Genomic DNA, 15,974 nt, shown 5'->3' with positions numbered 1-15,974 from the left:
GATTAAACATCAATTTTCTTTTTTAATTGCATATCCTTTGTCATCTCTTTTCCTCATTAACAGTCATAGATCAGCATGTCGTCGTGTGAAGATTTATGTGCGGTTTGTTATATGTGAGTTTCTCTGTGGAATTGGCAGGCCATCATGGCTCAGCTACCCCAGGAGCAGAAGGCGAAGATTGCCGAGCAGGTGGCCAGTTTCCAGGAGGAGAAGAGCAAGCTGGACGCCGAGGTATCCAAGTGGGATGACAGCGGAAATGACATCATCGTTTTGGCCAAGCAAATGTGCATGATCATGATGGAAATGACAGACTTCACCAGGTGAGCACAAACCACCCTCTTCCCTGCTCGAATGCCTGTCAAAGACCACACACATACACATACACACACACACACACACACACACACACACATCTTTTTTAGACTCAACTCAATAGACCTCTCTGGCCATGCACTACTGCTCCGGTTTCACTGTGTCCCGGCTCAGTGCTTCAGCTTTATATTGGTTTGTATGGCAGTTTGCATTGGCAATGAAATGTGCACAAGCCTTTTTAGACGGAAATCTTTTCCAATATTGAAAGAGAGACTGGTGAAATCTGTTTTTTTTCTCTCTTTTTTCTATACCTAATTTCCCCTGTCATTTACCTAAATCGGCCATCAATTAGTAAAGTCTAATATTAACTGAGACAAGCATTCGGTTCCATCTCATGGAGTCTTTTTTTCCCTTCTCAGTGGAAGCAAATGAGCTGTGGGTTTTTTTTTCATGGGCTTTTTACTTGCCTCATTTACCTGCCTCATTGTCTTTCCATCATACGTGATCCCCAAAGAAGGGGCTTGAAAAGGAAGAAAATCTTTCGACCTCTTGGAAAAAAAAGATTTCATTTAAAAACAACAAAGGGCAGGAGCTGCTAGCGCAAGAAAAGGTCACCTGAATTCCTCCCCTGTATGCTGACAGAATCGGGGAAAGGGCCATTTTAGGTGTGACAGAGCACGCTCATGGGCCGCACACCTGAGAGTGACTGCCATCTGCTCTCCCAGAGGACACCGTGTGTGTGTGTGAGAGAGAGAGAGAGACAGAGATAGAAAATGTCTTGGTCTGTCGCTTCTCCCTGCCTATGCTAACCAAGACCCTTTTTTAAAGTGGATCATGCTGAGGACACTGTTCGCCAATATTGCACACATAGTAATGACTGTAGGATGGCTGTCACTCAGCCTTATCTCAAGAATAGTGGAAAAGCAGCTTTGTTTGCCGCTTCCTCCTGTTCAGGAACCAGTCTCCATTCCTCCCCAGTGCAGTGAACACTTGAATACTGATGTGCCAAATATTTGTTCACCACAGTTAAAGTGTTAGTTCACCCAAAAATGAAAATTGGCCCATTATTTACTCACCCTCAAGGCATCCTAGGTGTCTGTGACTTCCTCCTTTCAGTCGAATGTAATCAGAGTTATATTAAAAAAATGTTCTGGCAATAGGCAAGTGTTTCTCATCAACAGTCCAAAACAAGTCCAATAAAGCGCATCCATCCGTAATAAAAAGTGACTCACAGCCTGTGGGGGTGAATAAAGGCCTCCTGTAGCGGATCGATGTGTTTTGTAAGAAAAAATATCCATATTTAAATCTTAATAATCACTTCAAACAATTCTAAATTTTTGTTTTTCACTAACCACACTTAAACGTTGCTTTCTCAAAAACACAATCATGTTTTATCAAAATCCTCTGACATTTTTCTTTAAATCTTCAAATCCTCATTTTGTACTACTATCCTACGTCATCCACCCAGAACGGCTTCCGTCAGGGCTCTACGCTTACTTTTCTTTTTAGGAGCAAAGTCAAACTTTTAGGAGCACTTTGTAATCAGTTCAAATAAAAAATCTGATAAAAAATTAGCCTATTACAAGGTGATATTTGACATCTTACACCGTGACCTAACTACACGCTATGCGACGCCGTGACACTCGATAAAACAATATCTTTTCCACGTTAATCAGAGTTTTTGTCCTAACTAGCCGAGACTGCAACACACAATTTCTGTTTTACAAACGGTTTTTATTTCTGCAACATCGCGGCTGGAACAACAACATTCAAACCAATGACAGTGATAATCTCAGGTACTGATTTATGTGCTTTATTCAATGTTAAAAGTGTCTAATGTGAGTTTGAATATCATATTGTGACATTTATAGCCATACTGAAAGCAACAACAGATAGTTTCCCTTCTTGATCTTAAAAATACATTTAAGCAAATACGTTAAAACTGCGAGCTCAATACGAACCAGTGTTTTCCATGACAAAGATGGTATATCAGTCACTCAGTATGTAGTTTTAATAATCTAAAGAAGGTAAATAAATTTATGAATTAGATTTAGTCAATTTCATTGGGAGTGCAGTGAGTGCAATTAAATTCATAAATTCATGTTGAGATTATTGTTTTAAGTATAACGTTTTGAATAAAGAATTAATTAAATAATTTAAAACTGCCAGTAGGTAGTGGCAAGTCGCTGATTTTATCACTGAATCATTCATTCCTGTGATTTGTTCGAATGGCTGATTCATTCAGGAACAAAACAAGTGACTTTATTAATGTATTTGAATCATTGATTCACTAGATTCGTTTAAAAATGCATGTTCATTCACACGCGAAACAACGCTGTGTTTGAATGGAGATGAGCAGCGGCTTATTTTGTCGAATAAATAGAGCAAAATCAGGCAATAGTGTTATAGGCAGACAATGTTAGTTACTTAATATTATCTTTTTTTATTAAACTGTTGTATTAAATCACTATCACATTTACAAACTCCCTTAAAAATCACTAAAAGCCGTCACACATCTTAGTTCATTGCGATCTCACAGTTACATTAACAAAGCTCTCTGCATGGCACAATGAATCTTTTATTTACAGTGTCTACACTATATGAAAGGATTCTTAAGATATGTCTGTAAAATATTACTTAATGTTGCAAAAACACGTAGAAACCTTGGAAATTCCCCTTACCGCAAACACAAATATGCTGATCCTGTCATTCGCACTAGTGCTCCTAAATATTTTTTCATAGTTGCACATAGTTTTCAGTCGCAAAGGCATTGATTTACTACAGGAGGCCTTTATTCACCCTCAGGAGCCGTGAAAGATGCTTTTTTATTATGGATGGATGCACTTTTTTCGACTGTTAAAGAGTAGCACCTGCCCATTGCCGTAATAAAGCTTAGAGGAGCCAAAACAATTTTTAATATAACTCCAATTGAATTTGTCTGAAAGAAGGAAGTCATATATGCCTAGGATGCTTTGAGAGAGTAAATAATAGGCTAATTTTCATTTTTGGGTGAACTAACTCTTTAATTCATTAAATATAAAAAAAAAACTGTATTGTGTACACCTGTACGTGGGGATATAGCTGAATGAACGAATGTTTATTTTTGGTTCTCAAAGGATTTCTGTGTTCCTTTGAGAGGTGATCATTATTTATTAACATCATACATTTATTAAAATGTTCATCAGCTATTTTCATTAGTGCTCTAAATGTGATGTAGCTGTCAGCTGTTTTGTGTTTTAGGCAGGAGAATGATATTGTTTCTGTTGAAGGTGACATGCATACCTCTTGTTGAAGGCCCCCAGAAATCTGTCATTGTCTCGTGTAAAAAGCAACAAGGCTGCAGTACATCTGTCAGAGTGGTTGCACAGATTTGATGGCATTTGCATGAAAAATGGCAATCGGTGCTGATGTGTCACCTGCAGAAATGTGCTGAGTGAAGGTCTCGGCGAGTTAATTCAGTCCACGCCCAAATTATTGCCCCTCGACCTTGAATGGGTACACAGTCCCATGAAGGTTAATGCTATAAAGAGGAAATTGATTTCGGGGAGCCTTTATCCGGCCTCAATATCTGCAGAGAAGTGGCTTGCCACCAATTCTGCTTATGTCCCTTTCTGCTCATGAATAAAGCATGCGTCGCCTGGATTCGTGTCACATATTTTGGAGCCACCTGTCTGTGCATGCTGTGGTCCAGTGCTTGAGCAGTTATATGACACACACACACACACGCACACAAATTGCAATACCCCCATCTGGAACCAGTATCAGCAGCTAATTCATGGGCACTCAGTCAGATTTGCATATCTGAGTGTGGGATTGTCAAGTCAGATGAAGTCAACCTTGCTCGACAGTCACCTTGTAGCGGCCGCACTCTCACCTAGGGCGGGTTACGGGTGGGCCACCACCAAAGCGACATCAAAATAACCCGTCCTTTGTGTTTCGAAATGTTAGAAGTGTTTGTCGCTCTTTGTGTGGTGCATTTTCTTTTTGAGATGGTGTCTCTGGTGAATTCCTGTGACTGTTTTGATGGATGCAGTGCTGCCAGGAGGACCCTGTCTGAACGTCACAGAAAGAGAGAGAGAGAGTATTAGGGAGGGGTGAGTGTAGAGGAAGAGCAAAAACACAAAATTCCATCTGTTGTGGGTTGGATTGTTCAGTTTAGCCTGAAGAGAGCAGCTTTGAATCCAGGTTGCGCCACTTGCCAACTGTGCCCCGCAGTCCCTTGTGGGCACACAGAACTGGCAAATGGCTGGCCGGATCGTAACCGGGGAGCTGCAGGGGGGTGGGCTGAGATGGGACGCTGGGATGGATGAGGCCAGAACTATTAAATGAACTGAAGTGGCAGTGACCCCAGGAAGCTGACCAGACATCACAGAAGTGGGTGGGAGCTGCTGCTAGCTCACGCCATCTGTTTGTCTATGCGTATCTCGTTCATTCGTACCCCCTTTGAAGTCTTTAGAGCTACTAGTGAATGAAACCGCGTTGGAGAGGGATGTTCCTCCTTAATGAGATTAATCAATTGGAAGTGAATTGATCTAGCCTTGCCCAAAAAGCCTTGTTCATGCTGTGCTGTGTTCCTGTGAGTGTGAGGCTGTGAAACAAGAGCTGTTTTTTTTTCCATCAACCTTGTCAATATGACCAACCATTCTTATCTGTTGAACGAGTTGACATCTTGATATGTATCATCCATGCTCACACATACTCACTAGCATGCAGGGCTCTACAGTGCGACCATTTCAGCATTTGCGACTGAAAAATACTGCATGCGACTGAAACATATATATTTTTTAAATGAATCTAGTGAGTAAATGATTCAATTTCCCATTCATAAAGACAGTCACTTGCTTTATACCTAAATGAATCAACCGTTCAAACGAATCAAATGAATGATATGATTCAGTAATTAAATCAGTGACTTGACACCACCTACTGGCAGTTTGTTTCATTTTTAGAGTATCTTTTCAGTTATTTTAAATCATTTAATATTTCTGTATTTAATTTTATTTTTAAAACATTAATCTTAACATGAATGTATGAATTTGTGCGCATGCCACCTCTGAGCCTCATTAAACACATGAAAATACACCTACAAGCCACTTTTGTGTTCTTCTGTGCCACCTCTGTAGTACAAATTAATTTTGTTATTACAGACTTCATTTGATTGGTTTTATTCTTATTCTACTTCTGTTGTTTCAATTAGTTGTTTTAAATGTTAAAAAGCTTATAAAATATATTTTTAAAAATTTGACACAAAAGATGACACTTTTAATAAAGTTAGAAAAATGCCATTACAAAGTAAAAATTCCCCTTTAATTCACTTTGAGTCAGATATCACCTCGTAATGGGAATGCTAATTTTTGATCAGATTTTTTTTATTATTGATTAGAAGGTGCTCCTAAAATTAAGTCCTAAAAAGAAAAGCAAGCATAGAGCCCTGGCATGTCACACACAGAACAATAACTGTGAATGAAACTGCTAACAATTTTTTTTTTTTTTTTTTTTTTTTTTCTCAGGGGTAAGGGACCACTCAAAAACACCTCTGATGTGATTAGTGCTGCGAAGAAGATTGCCGAAGCTGGATCAAGAATGGACAAGCTGGGCCGCGCAATTGCGGATCAAGTAAGTTGAACTCGCAAGTCTGTTTTGGAGGAAAAAATACATCTCTTCTCTTGGTGAATTATCCATGCTCTTGTGTTTCATTTAAGCATCCTAATCCTTACGAAGCACTCCAGTGAAACGCAACAGTGCATAATTTATCTCGCAGCCAACTCCTATCCCTGGCTTTTTCCCAGCACCTTTCGAAAATTGCGACGGAGACCGTGATGCAAAAGACGGCACCGCGGGTCTGTAAATCCAATCCCCGTAGTCCGACACTTATTTTCCTGGAAAGCTGCTCTTATTCTTGAAGCTGAGTGACAATGACAGGTTCACAGGCTTCGTGAAAATAATATGGGAACATTTCCAGTAAACATCAAACCGGCGTATGTGCTGCAAGGGTTCTTTCAGATTTTTCTTGTCTTCTCAATAGCGCTGTTGAAAGAGATATTGTGAGCTTGGTAAGGGGGTTTTGCGTGGCAGAATCATCACCCATCACTCATCCCTCCACGAAGGCCTCTCCTCTCAGTTTGTCATTTAATTAAAAGAGTGCGTCACGCTGTGCTAACATCACCGTGCAGCATGCAGACTACTAGTTTGATGTGTCAATAGCACTTGTAGTGTGTGTTATTAAGAACTGCAAGACACTTTGAACTACATTACGCTGAAGGGTTAGCGGCGAGAACTTGCAAAGCTCAGGGTCATGCTAAATGTTAATTTCTTGAGTTCATGCATTTACAAGCACGTTTTGCCCATGCAGCGCAGTGCAGCACCCAGGGAGGGAATGTAAAGATACACGGAGTTATCCTATTTGCCGCATGGTTATGGCTGTTAATTAGCCATGCCTCTGAACATCTGCAGTGTGCTTTCAAAAAGATTCCTTTAACATAAACTTGCATAATAAGCAGCCTTCATGCAAACCGAAGCGCTGCACTTTTGATATTTTATTTAGATTGCACTTTGATCCGACGCGAAGCAGCTCCACTTTTCAAGTCTGTAGTAATGCTACCTGCACTGACCCAATTGGAGAGGAATACTAAATGTCCAGTTCAGAGACGGTGAAAGCTTTCATAGACAGCCACGTCCTGCAATGTCTTTGATGTTGCTTATTCAGTGCCGTGAATACAATGATATCCCCTGCAGAAAACAGATGGGAACTGTGCAGGTGCTTGTGTGTGTTTCTCTGGATGTGTTTGCTTATCTGCACGCTGGCACATAAATGAAAATGCATTTTGTTTTGTAAGCGGTGTCCATTATACTGGACCCACCAATTTGTTGAGTAATGGGATTGATTTGCGGGTAGGATGCATTTAAAATGAGCTTCGCCACACGTGCCAAAGACAGGCATGATGAGAATTCGCTAGTCATAATACTAATTTTCTGTATTATTCCTATAATAAAAAAGTAACAAATAAATTGTATTACTACTACTACTACTACAGCAGCTGCTGCTGCTACTACTACTGTTTTATTTGTGACCTGATCCAGCAAAATGAGTCACAGTGACCCAAATTTCAAAATTGAAAGTTTTTTTATCAATGGAAAGAGGAGACCATAATATTAAAATGATATTCTGTTCAAAGTCCTACCTTGAATGGTTTTAAAGATATACCCATTTGAATTATGGTCGTCTGCTCTCTTTTTCCAATTGAAAACCTGAGAAAATCGCTTTTAAATTAGTCGAAACGGTGCTTTCCATTGACAAATGATCAGCTTTTGTGTACATTTCTAAGCTTTTTGATTGGTTTTATACAGACATCATGACTTTTCAGGGGATACCCGAAATATAGGGAAATGCTCAGAAGTTGAGAAAAGCAGTGTTCATTTCCAGCGAATTTAGTAAAACTGTCAACTTTAATAGTCATTTAAATACCTTTATTATCCTTAATTATCTGGACTACAAAACGTTGGAAGATTATTTTTGAATGTCTGTTCTTTGAAATTAGCTAAAAAAAAGAGAAAAATAGTTTTTTTTCATTGTTTTTTCACATTATGGGCCTGTATCTTAAAATAGAACGTTGCGACTTCTGACTCATTTCGCCAGATCGGGTCCCATTTTCATATTTGAATATTTGTGAAACAAGCTAGTCTTCGTCTCTCTGCACCTGTCTCAAAACCAGACATTGATTTTTATTCATATTTAGTACTTGACAAAATAAATTTAGTATGCAGTGTGAGTGTAAGTAGGGATTGCTGTATGCATTAGCAAATGCATTGGTTATGGGAGGAGATGTCTGTCCGAGTGTGACCCCTGTTTTTAAATGGCTGTGTTCAAATCCTGACATTCAGCCCAGCCAAGCTCAGTCCTGAATGGTGCCCCCTCCTCTCGTCCTGCCTGCAAATGGAGAAATTGAGGGCAGTAGGTGAAGAAAAAGTGAAAGGAATGAGGGATGGAAAGCCTCAAGTGAGACCTGAATCCATTAAGTGATATTTGTCTTTAATTAGCAGTGTAATTACCAGGTGGCAGCTTTCTTTTTCTCTTTATATATCTATCTATCTATCTATATATATGATGTTTATGCCAAACTATATTTAGACTGCACCTCACACCTTCTTGTGCAGACAAGGCTGCCAGAGGCTAACTGCCGAAAAATGAACAAAGGAAAGCAGTTCCTTATACAGAAGGATGAATCATCAGATTCAGAAGAGCCTGCGGAGGGATGGAAAGCAAATAATCATGGCACTCCTCCCCCTACTCTCTGTCCTCCTTGCTCTCTTTGTCATTTCAAAGCCCTGCCACAGAATACACAGCGTTGGGCTATGGAATCACTCCTGACTGCTCGTCTAGTTTGTCATGTCATGTACTTTTGTTACATCTGAGATTGCCAACAGACACCACAACAGAGCCGCCATGTGTTGATAGGCCAAAAATATCAGTGAAAGTTGAATATGCCAAAAAAGACGGTTCTTTAGAAACCTAGTACAGGTAAACAAGATTATGCAGAATGGGGGAAATAAGATTTGAAATGTTGAAAGCCAAATAGTATTGCATAACTCTTCTAGACGGCACAAATGCATCCTAGCAGCCAGCTTGACTACTTAAACCTAACTAATCAAAATGAGGATGTGACAAAACATACTCCTCTGCATCTGGAGGCCAACCAAGGATGCAAACAAGACAGCGGTACCCAAGCGGATAGCGTGGGTGATCGTTGATGAGTACAGAGAGGCCTTTTAAAAATCAGCAGGAGGTGCGTCTTGTCTGAGAATCTGGCCTTCTGAATCTAGCTGTTCTATAAAGATGTTTTTTGGACTGTTGCAGAGTGCTGCCAGAAATGTTCGGGCAGGTTTAATAATCAGTTAAATGGCTGTAACAGAGCTCGATTAAATTTTAAAGAAATGAGTGTAGTGCATAGATGAGGAGAATGCAGGATTTAGGTCATTGCCACACAAAGGTCTGCACTGCAGTTTATTAAGAATTTACGAGCAGATTCTGCAGGGGCAACTTCTGAGGATTTCGTCTGAGCACAGTGCAAAGCAAATAATGCGGTGTAATTTAGATTTATAATGCAAATGTGTAAGCCACCACGCTGCCCATAAATATTGTGGCCTACATGCGTGCACATGAAGGCATGAAACCGGCACATGAGGACACGATCGTGCGACACTAGGTTTGCATATTTTAGCGAGGCAGACCTGCGGGCGGCAGCACGTGCTTCATGCCAGTGATGTATACCGACATACATAGTTTTCCAATTTACATTCAATCGGGGAAGATTTATGGTGATCCATAGGCACCACCACAGGTTGGATTAATCCCAGTTCTGGCCTCTGGCTGCTTAACGGTGACAGGCCTGTAAATTTCCTTCTCTACAGTAGAAGAGCAAAAAGACGCGATAACACAAATTCTCAGCTCAGCACTTTGAGTTGGTAGCCCACATGATGCCCACCAGCCTGGTTGAGACTCCTGGTTTTGTAGCATAGCAGGGCTTTCTTTTTAGGAGCACTTAACTTAAATTTAACCTAGGAGCACAGTCAAAAATTTCAGGAGCACCTTCTAATCAAAATTCAAAAAATCTAATCAAAAATAAGCTTTCCCATTACAAGGTAATACTTGACTCTTTAAAGTGATTTACCTTTGTAGTGGCATTTTTCTAACTTTATTAAAAGTGTCATCTTTTATGTCAGATTTAAAATATATATGAAGAGATCAGATGCAAAAGCCTCTAAGTGCTAATTTTCTTCTAAAATAAGCATTTTTGTCTGGCTTATATCTTTATGTTCAGTTATTTCACTTTAATGGCAATGAAAAGAACCTATTTATTGCCATTAAAGTGAAATTAGTGAACATACACATAGGAGCCTGATAAAAATGCTAATTTTAGAAGAAAATTTTAAATGGCACTTAGAGGCTTCTGCATCTGAACTCTTTCTATATTTTCGAGCTTTTTAGAATTAATTAAATTGAAACAATAAAATAAGAACAAGTAGAACAGGAAGAATTAAGTTACCAATCAAATGAAATCAGTATTAACAAAATGAATTTGTACAACAGAGGTGGTGCAGAAGAACACAAAAGTGGCTTATAGGTGTTTAATGAGGCTCAGCGGTGGCAGGAGTGCAATTACACTAATAAATTCATGTTAATATTATTGTTTTACATATAAAATGTTGAATATAGAAATATTAAATGATTTAAATAACTGAAATTACACTTTAAAAATGAAACTAAAACTGCCAGTAGGTGGCAGCAAGTCACTGATTTTATCACTGAATCGTTCATTCATTTGATTTGTTCGAATGACTGATTCAGGAATCTTTATGAATGGGTAGTTGATTCATTGTCTCAAGATTCGTTTAAAAATGCACGTTGTGCAAAGGAGATGTGCAGCAGCTCAGCTTTGACTTTTTCAAACTATTTTTGTTGATGAAATAGAGCAAAATCAGGCAATAGTGTTATAGTCAGACAATGGTAGTCACTTAATACTAACTTGTTTATTGAACCGTTGTATTAAATCAATGTCATCCTAGTTCATCGCAATCTCACAAAGTTATTTTAATCATTATAATCTACAATGCACAGTAAATCTTATTTACACCCTGTCTACATTTTGTTTGCTTATGAAAGGATTTGTGAGCTTTTATAACTCAGTGCTGAACAAAATGCTGGTGTTTTGAGCAGTGAGTGGATTCTGATTAACACTGTCTTTGAGAAATCAACAGATTACTCAATGCTGCAAAAACACATAGAAACCTTTGAAGCAGTGCAAACACAAATATGCTAATCGGGTCAGTCACGCTGGTGCTTCTAAATATTTTTTCATAGTCGCACGCTGTAGTTTTCAGTAACTCAGTTAAATTGAACTGAAATGGTCGCACTATAGAGCCCTGGCTAGACTGTTAGCAGCGTTTGTTTGAATTGGATAATTGAAGACATAAAGTATGAAGTATTAAGACCTTTTGCCAGTTTGCTCAATTACAAATGATATAAATGTTTTACTTTTTAAGGAAATGTTTCTAAACTGAAGTGTGCTGTTTTTAAGTATTCAGTTCCTGTGTTGTAGCAGCTCTAAATTTACACAGTTAGAAAAGCAATTGAATTAATGACACGATTGCTTTCTACATGTGAATCATTAAGGTAGCTACAACATTTTCTTAAATCCCCAAAGGTAGAGATCATTATTTAGAAAGTGAATCAAGGCTTCCCTCAGTCATTGAAATACCCAAAACATTTTTTCAGACTTGGCAAACTCGTGTAAAATATTTATCTGCTCTTGTGTAGAGTAAAATTGTAAGATTGTAAGCCATAGTGTTTTTTTAGGGTTTGTAAATGAATAGCTCTGTCAATTCTCCAATTCTCATTATGTGATTATTTAACAAATTGGTCTAAATATAAAATCTGTATGCTGTTATCTCAGAGGTCAAAAAGAGCTCATTGGTTAAAAAGAATAAGCAATGCTGTGAATCTGATGGATTGCTGCGAAAAACCTGAAGGTAGTATAAGAGAAAAAAAACAAATCTATAAGTTAAAAAGAGTTCAAAACTCAGTTCGAGTGTCCCAGTGTGCATTGTTGGTTCAGTTGTGTGAAAGTTGATGCAACATCAAACCACCCAGACATCTTGGAAAAGTTGTCCATCACACTCTGCTGTGAAAACATGAACTCTTTCAGCCTGCTGACAAAGACTTGGAAGAAAGTTCGTCTTTCAAGCAGGACAGTGACCCAAAAGGCCAAATAAATAGTTGCATGACTCAAGAACACAAAAGCCCTACAGTGCCTTAGATATTGTTTTGATCTCAGTTCAGTTCCATGGCACCATTTAACAATTGCAGTGTGTGGGCGTCATCCAGCTAACCTGAACAACCTGAAGCAGAACACTCAGTCAGTTCTGAATCTTTTTTTTTTTTTGGAGAATATTATCAAAATGGCTCTTGCAATCTAGTGAGACATTTATCGCCATGTTTGGAATGTATCCAAAATGTCTTCTAGTTACTTTCAGTCAAATGAAATTCAGTAAAAATATTGCGGCACTAAATTCCAATGTAGCTTTTGTAATTTGGTGAAATGAGAAAATCGTTTATTGGTCTCAGTATAAACTGTGTGAAATAGGTGCTTGTAAATATGCTTTGGAGCTGGCAGTCCTATTAATAACTGTTAGGGAAGTGATTGTCTCTGTTTGGCAGGCGTGTTGGCGGCTTTTGCTATGTCATGCTGTGGCTATTCAGTTGCCTCAGTGATAAGTGAAACACATAAGGCAAATGATTCATATCTGTTATTTTATCAGAAAACATACATTTGAGTTGTTGATCGAAGAATGTTTTTCTGTCATTTTGATTGAGTATAAATCTTCCCTCTTATCATAGATCAGGACTTGTTAGACTGAGATAGAATTTGCACTTGCAAATATTAGCTTTTTCTTTTTTTTCCTTTGGGTAATTGGTTGGATAGGAGCAAGATCATCACTCTGTTTCAAATGCCACTTGATTGATTATCATGGTCCATGATGGCTTTATATTTAGCCGTTTAAAAAACAAGTGTGCCGCCAGACCATTTAAACGCAATATAAAACACATTAGCCACATGAAGGGACGTTCTTCTCTCCAAGTGCATTAGAGTTCTCTCTATTAAAGAAACTACAGATGAATCTTTTATCTTGGTAAAAAATGACTTTGATATTAACAGGTGCTTTTAAAATGAACCTTCGATTGCCTTGGGTGCTTTACCGTTTTCAGTTTGTACGTTGAATACTGATGACTGAGTGGGCTGAGTTCTCTGGCCTTCTACTTACACCTCTGTAGAAAGACGGTTTACGTAAATGTTTGTATTATTGAATCTCTGCAGGATGTCTTTTATTCCTGTTGCATCCACTTCCCCCGGATCTGTATTTCAGTATGAAGCTCGCACAGCCAGTAAAAAAAAAATCTACAATGAGTTCACTCACACCTGAGAGATGCTGGAAGATCAGGTTTGCGGTCCAGAAACTTTTCTTCGAAGGGTCACAGTCAGTACGTCAAATCTCCACCTGCGCTGTTCTCAAACTGTCTCTAGCAGATGTTTATGGAAGATGAAGTTTGCTTACTGCAGACGGCTTTCTTTTTTATGAAGATTTGGGTCTTCCTTTAGATGGGCTAAAGCAGGATTGTGGCAGATGTATGTTTCTGTGCCTTCTGGAGATTTACTTACATTTTTTCCTTCTATTTTTGCTGCCCACTTGGCACCTTTTTTACTTTTGAGATGTTTTTTTTTTAACCTCTGGAGATTTAGATTTCTTGCAGCCCACTTGGAACCTTTTTTCTTGTCCTCTTTTTTTCTATTTAAACCTCTACAGATTGACTTACTTTTTTTGAAGGTTCTGTTTAAAGCCGAGGTAGCGGTCTTCAGTCTGACTTATTTTTATGGTAGTCACTTTTAGAAGTGCAAAATTAAGCCATTTAGGAGTGCTCGTGTTAAATGTGATTCGCATGTCCATCTCCCCTCAATAAGAGTCCAGTAGAAGATCTTTAAAGGGATAGTTCAACCAAAAATGATAATTTGATGTTTATCTGCTTGTCCCCAGGGCATCCAAGATGTAGTTGGCTTTGTTTCTTCAGTAGAACACAAAGAAAGATTTTCTCAAACCGTTGAAGTCTGTCAATCAAATAATGGCAGTTAATGGCATCCACAGCTTTGAGAGTCAAAAAAACATACACAGACAAAACCAAATTAAATCCTGTGGCTTGTAACGATACATTGATGTCTTAACACACAAAACAATCGGTCTATGCAAGAAACTGAACAGTATTTATATCGTTTTCTACCTCTGTTCCACAACAAAGTCCAACTGTCCTGAGCGTGTTCACATGTATCAATGTATCATCACAACCCGCAGGGTTTAATTTGCTTTTGTCTTTGTATGTTTTTTTTGGACTCTCAAAGCTGTGTATCCCATTGACTGCGATTATATGACTGACAAACTGCAACGGTTTGAGTTAAAAAACTTAGTTTGTTTTCTACTAAAGAAATAGTCATCTACATCTTGGATGCCCTGGGGGTAAGCAGATGAACATGAAATTTTCATTTTTGGGTGAACTATTCCTTTAAATTTTAAATGCTGGCCTAATATCTGTTAGCGAGCAAAACAATTGGTAACTCTTTCTGTGGTTTGGGACATTGCATATAAACACCAGGTAATCATATCTATGGAGATTCCCTCGCAGAAGACTTAAAGGTGGGCAGAACGATTTCATCACTGCTCTAATCACCTCCATATGTCATGTGCTCTGTTTAGTAGAGAGAAAACACACACCTCATTCCATCCCCTCTTGAGAGGAGTGCAGCAAGCGCCGTATCAATATCTCCTCAGGCTTTAGTGGGCATAACCCACAAAAGAATGCATTACCCAAGAAGCTCCATTTATAATCAGGCCTGCTCTATATTAAAATGCTGCTATGTCAGTGAATATGGGAAACTGGCATTTCTCCTCCCTGATGTGTTGAGAAAGGTCAGAACCCTGCTCATGCTGTTCTACTACCGCCGCCCATTTAGAATGGAATTCAGCAGGCCGGATGACATTTTCTATGATGCGGCCTGACCTTCCTACTCACTTTTATAGCGGGATATTTTTAACGGTGAGGTGTGAAATCCGTTATATTTTCCAACACCTGCATTCTCTTCCGCTCATCAGTCCCGATAACGGCTGCCCATTGTTTTCATTGTTTTGAACTACTTTCTCAGGGTGTAGTTGGTCTTTTTTTTTTATTCACTCATGGTTTCATACAACTCCATTGCAGCTACCATGCCAGAGGACAACACTGTATTTACACAATGTACACATTTGCAGAGAAAGAGAGAAAACATTTTTTTCTTTGTTTTTCTACATTGCCATTTTCATGAATATGCAAAGTAGAAGTTGCTCACTACGGCAGTTACAGATTATACTTAAAGGATTATTTCACTTCCAGAACAAAAAAATTCCTGATAACTCACCCCATGCCATCCAAGATGTTCATGTCTTCCTTTTCTCAGTCGAAAAGAAATGAGGTTTTTTAGAAAAACATTCCAGGATTTTTCTTCATACAGTAGACTTCAGTGGGAGCCAACAATTTAAAGGTTCAAATAGCAGTTTCAATGGGCTCTTACCTAGCGAAACGATCGATCATTTAAGAAAAAGAAAAATATGTACTTAACCACAAATGCTCGTCTTGCACTAGCTTGACCTCACTCCTTACGTAATCCTGCATGCATGACGGCAGAAGTACCAACCCAGTGTTTACAAAGCAAACATGCAGAGAAAGTCAAACACCCTTTGGAAACAACAATGTTGGGTGATTTTAAAGTTGGAGGAGAAAATGAAGTGAGTTTTGAAATGAGTTTTTCACTCTGTATTTGTGATTTAAAAAGTATATACATTTTTGTGTTTTGAAAATAAGCAATCATTTTGCTAGATAAGACCCTTATTTCTCGCCTGGGGTCAAGTAAAGCTCTTTGAAGCTGCATTGAAACTGCAGTTTGGACCTCAACCCATTGATCTTCATTGAAATCCACTGGATGGTAAAAATTTTTCGACTGAAGAAAGAAATACACATCTTAGATGATATTGGGGTGAATTTATCAGGAAATTTCTATTCTAGAAGTCTCTAAAGACATAGTTTA

General features: G+C 38.6%; 1 protein-coding gene across 1 annotated transcript in view; it reads left to right on the top strand.

Annotated features, from left to right (window-relative positions):
• The window catches only part of ctnna1 (catenin (cadherin-associated protein), alpha 1), a 121,076-nt gene that overhangs the window by 92,303 nt on the left and 12,799 nt on the right, over positions 1 to 15,974 (top strand). Inside the window, exons 15-16 of the mRNA XM_073820453.1 lie at positions 139 to 320; positions 5,823 to 5,928. Coding sequence (XP_073676554.1) covers positions 139 to 320; positions 5,823 to 5,928 — 288 coding nt within the window. The remainder of the gene's footprint in view (positions 1 to 138; positions 321 to 5,822; positions 5,929 to 15,974) is intronic.

The sequence above is a fragment of the Garra rufa genome, chromosome 16, assembly GCF_049309525.1.
Source record: "Garra rufa chromosome 16, GarRuf1.0, whole genome shotgun sequence".
In the NCBI taxonomy this organism is placed as follows: Eukaryota; Metazoa; Chordata; class Actinopteri; order Cypriniformes; family Cyprinidae; genus Garra; species Garra rufa.
This window is presented reverse-complemented; position numbering and strand designations above follow the sequence as displayed.